The sequence below is a fragment of the Poecilia reticulata genome, linkage group LG9, assembly GCF_000633615.1.
Source record: "Poecilia reticulata strain Guanapo linkage group LG9, Guppy_female_1.0+MT, whole genome shotgun sequence".
NCBI classification, from domain to species: Eukaryota; Metazoa; Chordata; class Actinopteri; order Cyprinodontiformes; family Poeciliidae; genus Poecilia; species Poecilia reticulata.
The window spans coordinates 23,178,487-23,194,256 of NC_024339.1; the positions used below are offsets into that span (position 1 = coordinate 23,178,487).

Below are 15,770 nucleotides of genomic sequence, written 5' to 3' on the forward strand. Positions count from 1 at the left end.
AAATTGTAAAATGACACAAACCGTGGTGGAGGACAGTGAACCTGGAATAAGTTCAGATGAGCTGGCATCTTAACCTTCAAAGTTGGAACTGGAAATGGCATGTTTATCAATCAATGGTGGACTGTCTAATTTTAATTTCAGAAAGCCTTGTTTTTTTTCTCTCTTTTTCAAAGTGTGTTTTCTGCTTTAGGAAGGAAATTGGTATCACTATTTGCTCTGTAGAAGTACAGTAAATTGTTTTAAAACAGAATTATTTTTTAAATGAAAAGTCAGGCTTAATTTCTAAATACCTAAACAAAAAAGTCAGTTCCTTACAGTCAAATAATTTTAAAACCGGGCCTGAGGTAACACCACTGTTACTATGAGCAAAACACAAATTTACAGGATTTATATCAACGCGGTGACCGTTAATTGGATGAGTAGGTTTGATAATAGGCCAATAGAAAATAAACTTAACGACCTCCTCTCTCTTCTTTGTAACTGGCCAAACTTCAGAAGTACCCTTGGTGACGATAGCCTCTACACGTCTGATTGGTTCCCGAATTTGACGGAGTGATTCTAGCCAATCAGAAAGCAGATTGTGTGTAACTCATGGTATAACCGTAAAGAAGGCGAAGGAAACTGCTGCTCTTTCGTGTGAATGCACAGAGAACGTCTAGTAGCGAAACCGGTTCAGCTCATTTAACATTTAGCTAGAATTTCTATATTTATTACCAGTAAACCAGGTGGACGACCATGGCTTCGGGAGGGGAGTAAGTATACACAATCTTCAGATTTGCTCAAAAGCGTCTTTTTGTTGCAATGGCAGCTAACTATTACCCTTTAAAGGTCTAACGTTCAGAATGCTAATACATGACGAATTTGCTAGCATGAGAGCTAATGGGGTCAGTTACTTCATCCTCCGCAGTATTTTCCGTAGGTTAAACACTTACTACCAGTTGTATGTTGGCTTCTTTATTTGTTATTAAACTATTGTAACCACACACGGTTCTTCCTGGTCGGTTAACGGTATTCACTAACTCAGTTGTATGACTTCACAAAGCGCAGTCATCGCTACTCGAATGCTAACTTTAGCTTAGCACTGTCAAGGCCAAAGCCATCCACGATCACATTGAAAATTGGCCTTTTCACCGGTCCTGGTTACTCATTATTTAGAGTTTGTATTAAAAAGTGAAAACATTATATTTCAGCTGTCCTGCTTGTCAAAAGTTTACCCGACAAGCTAACGATTCTACGTGACCAAACGGTTGATAATGTTGTGACGAACTGCTATGCTAAACGGTGCACCAACGCAGGCTAATTCAATTTAGGCGATCGGCAAGCCTTTATGGATCTATTCGGTTAGAATAAAACTCTTGAAATTAGCTATCTGATTACAACATACACAAGGTTAAGTTGAGATTTGACCAGTCGCAATGAAATTTTAATGGGATTTCTTAAAAGGACGAAGCTTGCTAACAAAGTTTTTTTCTTCAGATTCTTTTGCTGTGTCATCTGCGTTCCCCTGCTCGCCAGCCGGTTAGCTCCAGGCTAACGTTAGCATGCTGTCAACGTAAAAAGGAAACTACCATAACATTCCGCGAAGTTTCTAGAAAAAGTCGACACTTTTAATTTAGCTTTGTGTGGTCTTATGACTGTAGAAAAGTATTATTGAATTTTCTGTGCGTAACGTAACATGGTGGTTGTTGGGATGTTGTGCAAACGACCTGTTTGCTCATATCAATACAACGTGGGCCACATAGCTTTAGTAGGATAGTGTTTACATTTCTATAAAAGACATAGCTTTAGTAGGATAGTGTTTACATTTCTATAAAAGACAATCTCACGGAGGCAAATCAACATCCTTCTTGTTGTGTGTCTTTTATATATTTGGACAATGGGGTAAAACTGAAACCAAGCATTTGTTTAAAAAGAAAAACATCTCAATTATAAGACATTTCTTACCAGTTGGCATTGTATAATCAACAGGCTCAAATTGCTCTGCATGTAATTGGAAAAGAGTATGATTGGTGGTATTTTATTAGTTAAAGTGCTCTTAGTGGAATTTGAACTGAATTGGATTGGGTAGAGCTGGATCTTTTTATAAAGTGGTTTGTGATTCCAGCTCAGATTTATTGTGGGTGATGCTAAATAAGTAAGATGGCCAAAATAAAACAAAATCTGTACAACTTTAAAGAATTTAAACCAAAATTTAAATTTTGGTTTAAATTCCATTTAAAAAGGCGTTGTAGTTGGAGACATTATGTGCTGGTCCTTTCACCATTTTGCTGTCTTGGCTTTGTACCAGACTTTTGGGTACAAACGGAGGACTCCTGGTCAATATTTCTTTTCTTATTGTACCAACACACTGAAATAACTCCATGTTAATTTTATTTTTTAAAATATTTTTATTAATAATTTGCTTTGACATAAAAATGCTTCAATTACACAAAGGACTTGTATTTTATTCTAAACAGTTTTACATAGTCTTCCTATTTAGTTTGATTCTAGTTCCTTTTTGGAAGTGGAGCCTACAATCTGGAAGATTATGACTAAATATCAAACAAAATAACACAAGTTCTTCAGTGTATGTTATAAGAAATAGACATTAATTGTTAAAATGAGTATGAAACATCCCTTTGGCAGCCGTACATGGTCGGTGAGAAACATTACACAATTTTCTACCAGGTAAACGTTTGAATACAAAATGGCCAGGACCCAAAAGACGTCGTATACCATGAGGATTTTGGTACACACGATGTTTAATCTGCATCCACTTTGGGGATGTTTCATACCAGTCATTGAGCCCAGATGTGATTAGAACTAGGGGTGGAGCATGTGGACTTGCAGTGTTATAACAATAGTTTCACAAAATATAACGATAAAATGCTAAGAGCTTCTTACTTCTATTTTAGATAACTGTATGGCTGTGTCACAGCAATCGTAGCCCCACAAACACAAATGCTGCTCTTGAAAAACGTAACTATTTATTAAATCAATTTACTGCACACAGTAACTTGATTTAATCAATATTTTCAACTTTGATGTATGATACTGTCTTTGAACAAATGGTAAAAATATTAATTAGAATTTATCATGACAATTATGAATTGAAATTCTTGCATCCCAAACATTACACAATAAAATAAATGCCCATCTCTAAACAGGACCATAATCATTGATATCGTTTGCAGAAAATAAGACGCAGTTAATTTTAAATTAAATATTAAATGGGATTTTAAGATTTTGTCTGGATTGATGTTCAGTATTCGTCAAAAATACCAGAACACAACAATTAACAAAACCGTTTTTGCAATATTATTATAGATTTAATCTGAATGGTTTTTATTTACTGGAACAAAATGGAATTGGGTTGGAATAAAGAGACGAATAAAAACTGATTTGACCTTGAGCCAATCAATATGGCACTAGGCTTTGCAAATTACCATGTTTTCACACTGGAGACATTCTGTATCAAAACAAAATAAAAAAAATTACCATGTTGTTGCCATTAATTTTAAGTGCAAATTTTATTTTCTGTATAAACATCTGTGTGTATATATTAAAAAAATTTTAAAAGACCGTTATGCTAAGGAGTAAGATTATTTAGTTTGACCCTTTCCTCCGTTTCTCCTCTGTAGATCCAAAAATGATGACCTACAAACTGCTATTCTGAAGCAAAAGAGCAGACCCAACAGACTGATTGTTGATGAATCCATCAATGAAGACAACAGCGTGGTCTCTCTTTCTCAGGTAATCATTGAGAGGCTTTCCACCCACTCCACAGCTAGAGAAACAAAGTCCGATCCCGATATGGTGAGATTCAGAATTATGCGAGCGCTTCCATCAATTCAATGTTTTGTGTCTTAGGCCAAGATGGACGAACTGCAGCTCTTCCGTGGCGACACAGTTCTGATGAAGGGGAAGAAGAGGCGGGAGACTGTGTGCATCGTGCTCTCAGATGACACCTGCTCCGACGAGAAGGTCCGGATGAACAGGGTGGTCCGCAACAACCTGAGGGTCCGTCTTGGTGACGTCATCAGGTGAGGGAACGCAGATTCTTGTCCAACTTTCACCTACATATATGCGTGAGTGTTAAGCCATGCTAAGTATAATGTCTTCCTCAGCATTCAGCCTTGTCCTGATGTGAAGTATGGAAAGAGGATTCATGTCCTCCCTATAGACGACACAGTGGAGGGCATCACTGGCAACCTGTTTGAAGTCTACCTGAAGCCATACTTTCTGGAGGCTTACAGACCGATCCGCAAAGGTGACTTCCACACCCCATTGTTGCTTTTAACCTGTACAGATATAAGTCAACATGTAGCTTTGATGTAACTTATTCACCCCCCTCCTCCCTCCCTCGACTTGTAAAGGTGATATTTTCCTGGTCAGAGGTGGCATGAGAGCCGTGGAGTTCAAGGTAGTGGAGACCGATCCATCCCCCTACTGCATAGTTGCTCCTGACACAGTCATTCACTGTGAGGGTGAGCCGATCAGGAGAGAGGTACGAACACACTCGTCCATGCGTTTTAATTCATTATAAATGACGTGAAAACTAAAATGTTGAGTCTCCCACCTGCAGGATGAGGAGGAGTCCCTAAATGAAGTGGGCTATGATGACATTGGAGGAGTTAGGAAGCAGTTAGCTCAGATCAAAGAGATGGTGGAGCTGCCTCTCAGACATCCTGCACTGTTCAAGGCCATTGGAGTCAAGGTCAGGCACTTACTTGATTTTTTTTTTTCTTTTTATTATTCAAATATGGAGCAAAACTTGACCTTTTTTATTATAACTGCGAACTGGAATTCAAACAGAAGTTACATGCGACAGATTGATTACAGAGTTTATTTGATCTTTCAAAAAAGCCTCTTAAACCTTTATATCACTAGGAGTCTTGAGTTGAGTGAAATGTATTCTATTAATTTATTCTTGGAATGAAGTTAGATTTTGAGAAAGTTGTAGTCTTCAAATGTTTCTGCCCTTTCAGCCCCCACGTGGCATTCTTCTATATGGACCACCCGGAACTGGAAAAACCTTGATTGCCAGGGCTGTGGCCAACGAAACAGGAGCTTTCTTTTTCCTAATCAACGGTGTGTACACTTGGCAACATTTCTGTTTTGAAAGCTGCTTGCCTATAGTAGAAATGCTGCCTCTAAAATGGAGCCTTGATTTCATGCTTTCAGGCCCTGAGATCATGAGTAAGCTGGCTGGAGAGAGTGAGAGTAACCTGAGAAAGGCCTTTGAGGAAGCGGAGAAGAATGCTCCTGCCATCATCTTTATTGATGAACTTGATGCAATTGCTCCAAAGAGAGAGAAGGTGAGTATAAAGTGGTACAAGGCCTGCCTAATAGATGTTTTGGAGCTTGCAATAGACTGAAAGTGCACAGTGATTAATCTGTAGAACCTTCTTGTTCATTATGCATGGCTATATTTCGCTGCTACTGTAAAATCTGTTTCAACATTCCAGCATTGTGTGTTTTGTGTTTGTTTTCCAGACTCATGGAGAGGTGGAGAGGCGCATAGTTTCCCAGCTGCTGACTCTTATGGACGGCCTGAAACAGAGAGCTCATGTGATCGTCATGGCAGCCACCAACAGACCCAACAGCATTGATCCAGCTCTCAGGAGATTTGGTAAATCTTTTTTTTTTTTTTTTGTCCCCCATGCAGATATGTGTTAATTTGAGGCTTTTTTTAAGCTGTGCTTCTGTTGGTTTGTCGTGATTAGAGCTGGTGTAACAAGTACTCGTTTCCCCTTAAATCCTATGGCAAATGCTGTTCTGTGTGTCCTGGTTGCTTATGTATATTTTCTCTATAATGAACATGAACTCTGTTTAAATAATTGCCACATCAAAATGGTCATCTTACTACCTGACAGTTTTATATTGACAGTTTTAAGATGCACTGTGAGCCTTATTATACACATTATTGTCCCTTGAGACTAAGTTTCAGTTTCATTTTTGTAAAAAAAGATAGGGGTTTTCCTGCAAAACAAAATGCTGCATAACAGCGTAGGCATTTAGTTTTGTTAGCTCTGGAGATCAGAGCACGCTCCGTCAGTCACGCCCATCTCTATCCCTCTAGTTCTGCATTTTTAGCATGTGACTTAATGTTTATGACAGGCTTTATGGAGGGCGGGATATGGATTTTGCTCAGTTTCAAATGCACATCTTCTACTTGTTCATCTGAGAAAAGGGTTTTAAATTACATTGACATGCATCTCAAATGTTATCATTTTAAAACCACTGAGCTCTTTGTACCGTGTTCCACTTCCAGGACGCTTTGACAGAGAAGTGGACATTGGCATTCCTGATGCGACCGGCAGGTTGGAGATTCTGCAGATTCACACCAAGAACATGAAACTAGCTGACGATGTTGACTTGGAACAGGTTTGTGCACATTACTCCCTTCAGGTGATATGACTAACAGAGAGGTGCTTTTTATGTTTATTTGTTTTTGGGTTTTTTCTTTTCTTGGATAACTACACCATAAGTACCATTCTGTCATTTATATCCTAACTTTTTGTCCCAATAAGCTGGCTTAAATAAACTTGATGTATATGGATAATTAGTCTAAGCATACTTTGATATGTCATATTTAAATTTCCCTTACATATTTTATTTGCTGTACAATTGAAAAGCATCAGAAAACAAATCTAGCTACATATTGCAGAAATGTTGGCTTTATTTTTCTTGTCACAAAATTAAAACTGGCAAATATGCCATTTTCAATTCTTCTGCCAAAAACCCCACAGTGAAATGGCAAATCACATAATATTTCTTGGATAGCAAAATATTTCAAAGTAGACATATCCTGCTTTTTTTTTTTAAATTTTTTATTTAATTTAACCTCTTCGAACACTTCAAAGTAAACATTTAAACATGCTAGTTTAAAATGTTTTAATAAGCAAAACAACATTTTGCTTGTTTTAAATGAGAGAATATTTACATATGTGACTGGCTCTAAAAGAACTCCTAATACTCCATTTACGGTTTTGAAAAATCTGTTTTTAGGAGCTAACAAACCATTTACTTTTGATCTGAAAAATGAGCCTCATCAGTTCTTGTTGTTCTCAGATACGACTGCATATTCAAAAATGTCAGAAATATTTGTTTTTGCTGAAATTGCTGAATTTTAAATATTGTCTTAACTCTGGCGACCTTTTGAACCACAACCAACCCTTGAACCCTTATTGGGTATCTTGATGCTTTTGTTTGCAGGTGGCCAATGAGACCCACGGCCACGTCGGTGCGGATCTGGCGGCTCTCTGCTCCGAAGCCGCCCTGCAGGCCATTAGGAAGAAGATGGACCTGATCGACCTGGAGGACGAGACTATTGATGCTGAAGTCATGAATTCTCTTGCCGTTACCATGGACGACTTCAAGGTAAACCTGTAATCTGATCTTTTCAAATGGAGCTTAGGTGCCTCAATTGGCCAGTAATGGCCGTCTTTGTCGATGCTAACTCGGTCAACACTGTGTTGCAGTGGGCTCTGAGCCAGAGCAACCCATCAGCTCTGAGGGAGACGGTTGTTGAGGTTCCCAATATCACCTGGGACGATATTGGAGGTCTGGAAGATGTCAAGAGGGAGCTGCAGGAGCTGGTGCAGGTATGATAAGAGATTATGCTAGAAAGGGGTTCTTTACCCTTTTCAAACTTGGGGTATTTTCTTACTGTAACACTTGTCTCTTTGTGCACAATTCAGTATCCTGTGGAGCATCCAGACAAGTTCCTGAAGTTTGGCATGACCCCATCCAAGGGAGTGCTTTTCTACGGTCCTCCTGGTTGTGGTAAAACTCTGCTGGCCAAAGCCATTGCCAATGAGTGCCAGGCAAACTTCATCTCCATCAAAGGACCTGAACTGCTCACCATGTGGTTTGGAGAATCTGAGGCTAATGTCAGAGAGATCTTCGACAAGGTAAGTTGTTTTTTTCCCCCTGTGTCAGTCCATTTAAATCTAAGACTTCAGAGGAACGGTCTTTAAAGTCAGTTTTCATGTCAAAATAAATGCATAAAAAAGAAAACTGAGTATAAATAAAGTTTGCATTAGACTTTTTTTTTTTTCATATATAACAAATGTAGCGCTTCTCACGTTGACGTATTTAATTCACATCTTTTTATTTGCCACATCTTGATCGGAATTTTTGTTGAATGCAGTAGTTTTGTTTATAGAAAATAGTTACTTAGGCAGAAAACAAATGGCTCTGAAACACAATGTGGATGTTTGCAGGGGAACATTTGTTCAGATGGATGAGAGAATCTGTAGATGAACATTAAATAACATTTCTCAGCTTTGATGACGTCATGGTTTTTAATCAATTTTTCAACGGAGCCTGTTTTGTTACCTCGTTAACTCGTAGAACTCTTTATTCATTGACTTTCACAAGTTGATTAAGTGAATGAAATGCTTAGTTTTGCTCTAAACGTATTTTTAGTTTTGGATCATTTTGTTTAGATTTGACAAAATGAGGTGTCATTTTCAAGAGAAACAGACTTTGTAATAAAACATGTTCTGGTTCCCTTCACCATCAGAAACCAGCATTAACATGAGTCATACAACATGCAAATTACATAATCATGTTCTCAGCGTCCCCACGTATATTCAATATATTAAATTTGAGTATGAATACATACAGAATTTTCAAATCTAAAATAAACTCTGTCAGCGACTTGCTTAAAACCGTTGTCCTTGTGTCTCCAGGCTCGTCAGGCTGCGCCGTGTGTCCTCTTCTTCGACGAGTTGGACTCCATAGCTAAGGCTCGCGGCGGCAACGTTGGCGACGGCGGCGGAGCTGCCGACCGTGTGATCAACCAGATCCTGACCGAGATGGACGGCATGTCGAGCAAGAAGAACGTCTTCATCATCGGCGCCACCAACAGACCAGACATCATCGACCCGGCCATCCTGAGACCTGGCCGCCTGGATCAGCTCATCTACATCCCCCTGCCAGACGAGAAGAGCAGGATCAGCATCCTGAAGGCCAACCTGCGCAAGAGTCCCATCAGCAAGGTGACTGCGCCGTCTGCCATCGTTTATGGTCCATTTACTTGCATGGTTGAGTTGAGTGTAATGATGCTGCATTCTAGTAAATTCCTCTTGAATAACTTTCAGTCAAGTTTATTCGTATAGCACTTTCCAGTAACAAGGCAGTTCAAAGTGCTTTACATCATAAAAATATAAAGACTTAAACATCGCCAATGGAGAAGCCAGTAACAAACATTACATTTTGTCGGGTGTCATCATTGGAATCGATACACATTAAATAATCAATACACGGCAAACTTGAACTTTTATATGTTTAGAAGAGACTTTTTTTTGGCTTACTGTGTGAAATCAAACCCGAAATAAGATATTAAACGATTTTTGTTATTTCTTTTTTTTTTTTTTTTTTTTCCCTGAAGGATGTGGACTTGGACTTCTTGGCTAAGATGACCAACGGCTTCTCCGGCGCTGATCTCACAGAGATCTGCCAGCGGGCCTGTAAGCTCGCCATCCGAGAGAGCATCGAGAACGAGATCCGCAGAGAGCGGGAGAGGCAGACGAACCCATCGGCCATGGTCAGTGCTCTGTGAGGCGGAGCGTCTGCTCCCTGCTGCTCCTGAACGTTTCATGAACTCGCCCATCTCTGTCCTTGTAGGAGGTAGAAGAGGACGACCCCGTGCCAGAGATCAGGAAGGACCACTTTGAAGAAGCGATGCGGTTTGCCCGTCGCTCTGTCAGCGACAACGACATCCGCAAATACGAGATGTTTGCTCAGACTCTGCAGCAGAGCCGAGGCTTTGGCAGCTTCAGGTACGCTTTCTGATAGGTTTTACTTATTTATGTCTCTTAGGAGATTTGTTCTTACTGTAGTGCATAAAGAGTTTGATGAGTAATTAGCACATTATCTGGCAACCATAGCTATCATTACAAAAGATATCCTTGATCAACAAATTGCTACATCCTTAAATTCTGTTTTATTAGGAGTACGATCCATATCAGTTTACGTTCTGACTCAGTTTATTTGAAATGATTTGATCCTGGAGCTGAACATCTTTCTTCTTCTTCTCCTCCCTCCCAGGTTTCCCTCCAGCGCTGCAGGAGGCAGCGGTCCAAGTCACGGCTCTGGTGGAACTGGTACTGGTCCAGTGTTCAACGAAGATAATGACGACGATCTTTATGGATAAATGCCTACTGCCCCACAGTGGTCGGTCCTGGGATCACACCTGTACAAATTCTCACCAGATTCCACATTTTTAGGACTTTGTGCTTCTTTCATGTGTTCCCTTCTTTCTTTTTCTTTTTTTTTTTTCTTTATTTTGTATAATTTCTCTTGGAGACAGCATGTATCCACTTGGTTTGCCCTGACTTTGATGTGGGTGGGGGACTGGGATGATGAAAATGGAAGGTGAGTGACTGCAAACGAGGGTCAGAGAAGGCGGGGTTGGCGTTTTTTCTTCTTTTTTTGTTTTGTTTTTTTCAGTGGCTTCATTGTCAGTATATCTCAAAAAATACAGGAATGGCTATAGTGATGGGGATTTCTGCTAGACTCTGAATGAAAAACATTGCTGATGACTTTTTTTTCTTCTTTTTTTTAAATAAACAGTAGCATATAATGTATTACAAATTTGTCAAGGTTATGTTGTTGCAAATAAAATCTCACTAAATGGAGGCGTTACTAAGGTCTCTCTGCTGTTTGTTTAGATTAGTTTAAGGGTTTTTAAGGCTCGACTAAGATTTTATTGCAATTTCTATTAGGGTTCCATGTCATTTGCTATTTTTTGCTCTCTTTGTTTTATCAAGTACAACGTTGGCACAGTCATCCATCAGGAACTTTAGAGTTGAGCTTAAAAAATGCTTAACTCTGCTTTAGAAACCCTGAGTTAATATTCCAGCAGAACTTGGTTCCTCCTTACTTTCAACTTGCATCACAAGGAGGCCACTTGTGATGCAAGTTGAACTTTTCTAACACCTCAGCAGAACATCAGTCTAATCATCTCCATGCTACTCGCCACTGATTCAATAATTCACGTAAAATGAGAACCAACCAATACTGTGGAGGGCATGGACATATTTTTGTAGGTTTACATTTTGGTGCTAACATTCCTTGGTTTTAATGTGATATTCAAAGTTTTTGGGGGAATTTAATTCATTGGAAGTTTTAACCAAAAGGTACAGAAATGATCTAGAGCTAGATCTCTATCACTGAGTAATGACACCGAGTTGGATTGTGTGAGTCTTTAAATAACTGAGTCAGTTCTGTCTTTGGCCACATAGTGTCGCTCTCACCATAACTTTTTTTAAATTTTTTTTATGAACATCAAACTAAACATGTTTTCAATAAATTTTGTGAACGTGTCACTGGAAAAAAACGGACGACACCAATTCTGATGGAGGTTCAGTTTCATTTATTTTTCCATATCATCTATTTGAGAATCACTTTTAACGCGTTTCTTGAAGGCTCAGTACGGATCATGGAAGGGAAAGTGAGGATGTTTTCCATCCCTCCACACTTTCTTGCCATCCTTCTGTAGAGGGAAAAATATTCTGAGGTTGTTTTATTTAACACATCTGCTACTTCAGTCCTGCATGGAGAGTCGTAACCATGTCATTAGGATTTATTTCTGGATTTCTAGCAGTAATGTCTCACCTCCACTGTTGGGATAATAAAACGTGTGTTGCGGTTAAAGGAGTCGATTAGTCTCATGTCTTCTGGAGACAAGGAAAAATCAAACACCCTTAAATTCTCCTGGATCCTGGAGGCCGTCACGCTTTTGGGGATACACACCACCCCCCTCTGCACGTTCCACCTGCAGAGTCAGGTGATACAGTCACATGGCCCACAGTAACATTAGACAGTTGGCTGTGTTGAGAAAAGCGATACTTTGAGGTGTCCTGCCTTACCTGAGTATCACCTGAGCAGGAGATTTCTGGTACCTCTCAGAGATGGCGCCAAGTCGCGGATCTGCCAGCAGACTAGGCTCATCAGGAGAAGCCCAGGGTCTGTCTCCGCTGCCCAGGGGACTGTAGGCTGTCACACAGACCGCTAACGACCTACAACAGAAGTGAGAGCATGATTTCAGCTGCTCTGAATGCCCCTTACCTAAAGTGTATTTAACTGACCGACAGTGTGACAGGAGGTCTGCTTGAGACAGATAAGGGTGGCACTCCACCTGCAGAAAAAGACAGGAGATGTAGTTTATTCAAACTGACATGAAAATATTAAGTTGCACAGAGCCGGTCTAAGATTTTATGGGGCCTCAAGCAGACTTTTGTTTTGGGAACCCATTTCCAAGTAAATCCAATATACACCAAAATCATATCTTATTAAACTGATCAAGTGGATGTGTTTTGAATTTGACGTGGTTTACCAGTAAGTCAGCAGTAATACTATATTACATTCTTCACGCCAGCTGTATTTAATGATGTGCATGAACTGTGACCCCAGGCAAGACACAAATGGTTAAATTAATGACCAAATTGTTGAATTGGAAATATTTCACATTAAGCATAAATAAGATATATATATATATATATATATATATATATATATTTTTTTTTTTTTATTTTTTTTTTTTACTTTTTTTAAACAACCTTCAAAGTGATTTTAAATTTGAGTCATTCCTGACAAAAGTGATGACAGAACTTAAAGTTTTGAGATTTATATTATAAGAAAAGTCAAGAAAATTCAGGGCTCCTAGGTAACGGATTAGTTTGCTTTCTTTGGGTTAGCTCTGGATTTTTAGTTTGAAATATGTTCTGTTTGAACAGCCGTACCTGGTTCACCACAGGTTTGTGCCTGGCGATGGTGATGATGTCATCAATCTGCCTTGCATTGAAGTTGGACAGCCCGATAGCCTTAACCAGACCTTTATCTACGAGGTTCTCCATGGCCTTCCAAGTATCTCTGTAGTGAGTGTCAGAGTAACAAATACTCCCATCGTCTCGTCGAGGCATTAGCTCCTTCCCTCTCCTAAAACATCCACATTTTGTTTCGGCATAGGAATGAATGGTTTTCACCTCAACACTGACTCTAGGGCACATAATACGCACTGGAGGAGGAAGCAATGCTTTGCAGAATGAGCTGCTACTCACTTAAAGGCCATGGGCCAGTGCATGAGGTAGAGATCCAGGTAGGAGAGACCCAGGTGGGTCAGACTGGACCTGCATGCCTCTTCCACATCCTCGGGATCATGTTTGGTGTTCCACAGTTTGGAAGTCACAAACACCTCGTCACGCCGCAGAGCCTGGGGGTCAAGAGGGCAAATTAGACTTCTGGCGAAACATGTGATTGGTTTTATAAGCTATGCTAGTGGTTCTCAAACATTTCGGGATGAAAATTGTTTGAGTAATTACTAGCTTCGAAACGTCGAAGCTCTGATAAACATTGTTGCCAGTCATTGCATCAGCAATGCAACATGACTGGCATTGCTCAAACTTTTAAATAAAATGAAATAAGCTCAACATTTTATGCCACTCGTTTCAGAAAGTGAGACTCGTATAACATAGAATCATCACACAAATGTAACTTGGACAATCCTATCTGGACCAAAATGGGAAATCATTTAACGTCAGACGGTGGGAAGAAAATGGCCATGTTTGTTTTTAAGCTTTTAAGAAAACATCTGATTTCAATTTATACTGAATCAGCTCAGTTATTTATTTTTGCTGTATTTAAATTACAGTAGTTTGATGCCAACGGATTATTTCATTTGAATGTAAAAACTACTTCTTTTTTTTTTAGTTTTTTTCAAAACACAGAACATTTTCAAAATGGTCTTTTCTGTTATGAGCTGACTTTTAGAACCAAGGGCTAAGCTGAGTTTAGGAAACCTTTTAGACTGAGATGCAACGTCTTAAACTTGTTTCACCCTGAGGGTGGGGGGATGGAAAACTAACCCTCTTCCACTTAGACAAGTGATTCAGTGAGTCGCCAGTTGAATAAACTGACATTAAACAAGGCCAATAAAATACCGATGAAGTACAAAAGGAAGAAGAGATCACAGCTCCTCACCTTCCCTGGACCCACCCGAAGAGCCAAAGCATCTCCAACCTCCTGTTCGTTGCCGTACACGGCCGCACAGTCAACATGTCTGTAGCCACCGTCTAAAGCTGCCAACACTGCCTGCTTCACCTGGCAAGTACATAGTAACACTCAAGCAACATCCTAGACCATCTTTGGACTCAGTCTGTTAAATCTGGGTGATTATGCATTGCTCTACCTGACCTGGTGCGCTCTTCCACGTGCCGAGCCCAACCAGAGGCATCCTCTGCCCCGACGAGAGAGTTACGAAAGTGCTCATGTTTCAGGACCAAACGGAGGACAAGCGAGTGCGTGAGGGCTCCTCTTAACTCCTGTGGAAGTGGGCGCAGCGATTATCCAGTCATGATGACTGTGTTAATACTCTGTTACTGATTATCAAATGGATTCATCAGCTCTGCCCTGCAGCGGTGTTGTATGACGTTTCAGTGGATTTCACATAAGACAGAAACTTATGACGGAGCAGATGCCGATCACATGCAGGGCAAACTAAATATTTACTGACCCACTTACGGTTTCAAGCTCGCTCTACCCTCAAGGTAGATCTTCGCAGAGGATTCATAAACCCTCTGTGAACCCAACCTTGCCACTAGAAATAGCTGACACAGCTATACGCCATTAGTCACAGCGCAATGTAGCTGCAGCTGACCTGCAGGCTGAGTAATCATCGGCAACACCATGTGCTGCACACAATTTGTTCATTAACCACAACTCGAGTTTCACGTGATTTTTCTGTCTTGCACCAATAAGCGGGCCTGACCGCCTCCTGACCTGGCTGCAGACCAGAGTGTAATCCACTAAAACTGTCTCAGTAATTAGAAGTATTGACTTTTTCTGTTCCCAGCTGAGATCGCTCCAACAGGGTCCGATGAGACTCTTGCGTCCGAGTGAATTTTGTCAAGTTGAGGTCAAAGTGTGTGTTTGCTTGTCACTGATGGAAAATGTCCAAACTCCACTTTGCTCAGAGATACCAGAGACACGCAGAGTGAATTTAAAAAAAAAAAAGCTGTCTTGGTTTTGTTTGTTGTATTGATAGCAGATCGACGTATCTGTATGTTTGTTTCTGGAACTAGTTTCTGCTAGAAATATTCAGTATCGAAATTTGCCTTCCTGTGAGGAGTGACAAAATTTTTTATTTTTTCTTGTCACAGCTCAAAATTTTAGATAATCAAAAAAATTTTATGGATGACATTTTTATTCAGTTTCCTCCTTACCGTTGAATCATGAACTCTGACCTTTACCGGGGAAAACAAGGTCTGCAGTGCTTTAGACGTTGTTCTGATTTGTTGGATTAGTTGTTGATGTAAAGTCGAGGTAATTTTGGCAGCCTTGTCCCTCCTTCATAAAGTTTTAATTCTGTGTTTTGTACTTAAAAGAAAACATCCTACCCCGTTTAGCCATGTCAAAACTCGCTAATATCACACTGTTATGCTTACATCCAATTCAGTGTTAGACTGAGCTAGAATAAAAACAATGACACAAGTTTAATTTCACACAATTGGTTTATTTGTAACATTATTAAAAGTTAATAAATACCGTATTGTCAAATGCAGACAAGCAGTGACGGCGAGTCTTTCAGCAGCGGTACATGTACACTCTGGTTGCAGCCACACTTTAGTGTCCTCTGAGGGTTTAAGAGGCGTACAAACAATCGCACAATCAGACATTCACGTCTCTCCCATCCTATAACTGTTTCCGCAATATTTTTTTACAATATAAAAGTGCATTTTTAATGCATTTAAACATCCCAGGAAGAAAACATTTTATTTATA

At 39.8% G+C, this 15,770-nt stretch overlaps 2 protein-coding genes across 3 annotated transcripts; one reads left to right on the plus strand and one right to left on the minus strand.

Moving 5' to 3' along the window:
• Positions 1-593: 593 nt before the first annotated feature.
• Positions 594-10,635, plus strand: vcp (valosin containing protein). The gene is made up of 17 exons (XM_008418792.2): positions 594-752; positions 3,621-3,732; positions 3,850-4,022; positions 4,107-4,249; positions 4,356-4,486; positions 4,565-4,696; positions 4,968-5,070; positions 5,164-5,297; positions 5,476-5,611; positions 6,254-6,366; positions 7,198-7,362; positions 7,464-7,586; positions 7,683-7,895; positions 8,679-8,987; positions 9,380-9,535; positions 9,616-9,770; positions 10,039-10,635. Exons 1-17 carry the CDS (start codon positions 736-738, stop codon positions 10,142-10,144), a joined length of 2,421 nt encoding a protein of 806 aa, XP_008417014.1. The 5' UTR covers positions 594-735; the 3' UTR covers positions 10,145-10,635.
• On the minus strand, positions 10,547-15,449 carry akr1a1a (aldo-keto reductase family 1, member A1a (aldehyde reductase)). 2 transcript variants are annotated; one of them, XM_008418794.2, is made up of 8 exons: positions 14,180-15,449; positions 13,972-14,091; positions 13,053-13,204; positions 12,735-12,864; positions 12,081-12,130; positions 11,862-12,011; positions 11,608-11,767; positions 10,547-11,485 (listed from the first exon to the last, which is right to left on the minus strand). In XM_008418794.2, exons 1-8 carry the CDS (start codon positions 14,258-14,260, stop codon positions 11,420-11,422), a joined length of 909 nt encoding a protein of 302 aa, XP_008417016.1. In that variant the 5' UTR covers positions 14,261-15,449; the 3' UTR covers positions 10,547-11,419. The 2 variants fall into 2 exon arrangements, with proteins under 2 accessions (XP_008417016.1, XP_008417015.1); XM_008418793.2 differs by having other exon boundaries at positions 12,735-12,930; positions 14,180-15,422.
• Positions 15,450-15,770: the final 321 nt, after the last annotated feature.

Coding starts and splice junctions, on each gene's coding strand:
- vcp (XM_008418792.2), top strand. Junction 9,536..9,615: donor AGACGAACCCATCGGCCATG/GTCAGTGCTCTG, acceptor CTGTCCTTGTAG/GAGGTAGAAGAGGACGACCC. Junction 9,771..10,038: donor CGAGGCTTTGGCAGCTTCAG/GTACGCTTTCTG, acceptor CCTCCCTCCCAG/GTTTCCCTCCAGCGCTGCAG.
- akr1a1a (XM_008418793.2), bottom strand. CDS start 14,260: ATGAGCACTTTCGTAACTCTCTCGTCGGGGCAGAGGATGCCTCTGGTT. Junction 14,092..14,179: donor GGAAGAGCGCACCAGGTCAG/GTAGAGCAATGC, acceptor TGTACTTGCCAG/GTGAAGCAGGCAGTGTTGGC. Junction 12,931..13,052: donor CACTGGCCCATGGCCTTTAA/GTGAGTAGCAGC, acceptor TGGATGTTTTAG/GAGAGGGAAGGAGCTAATGC.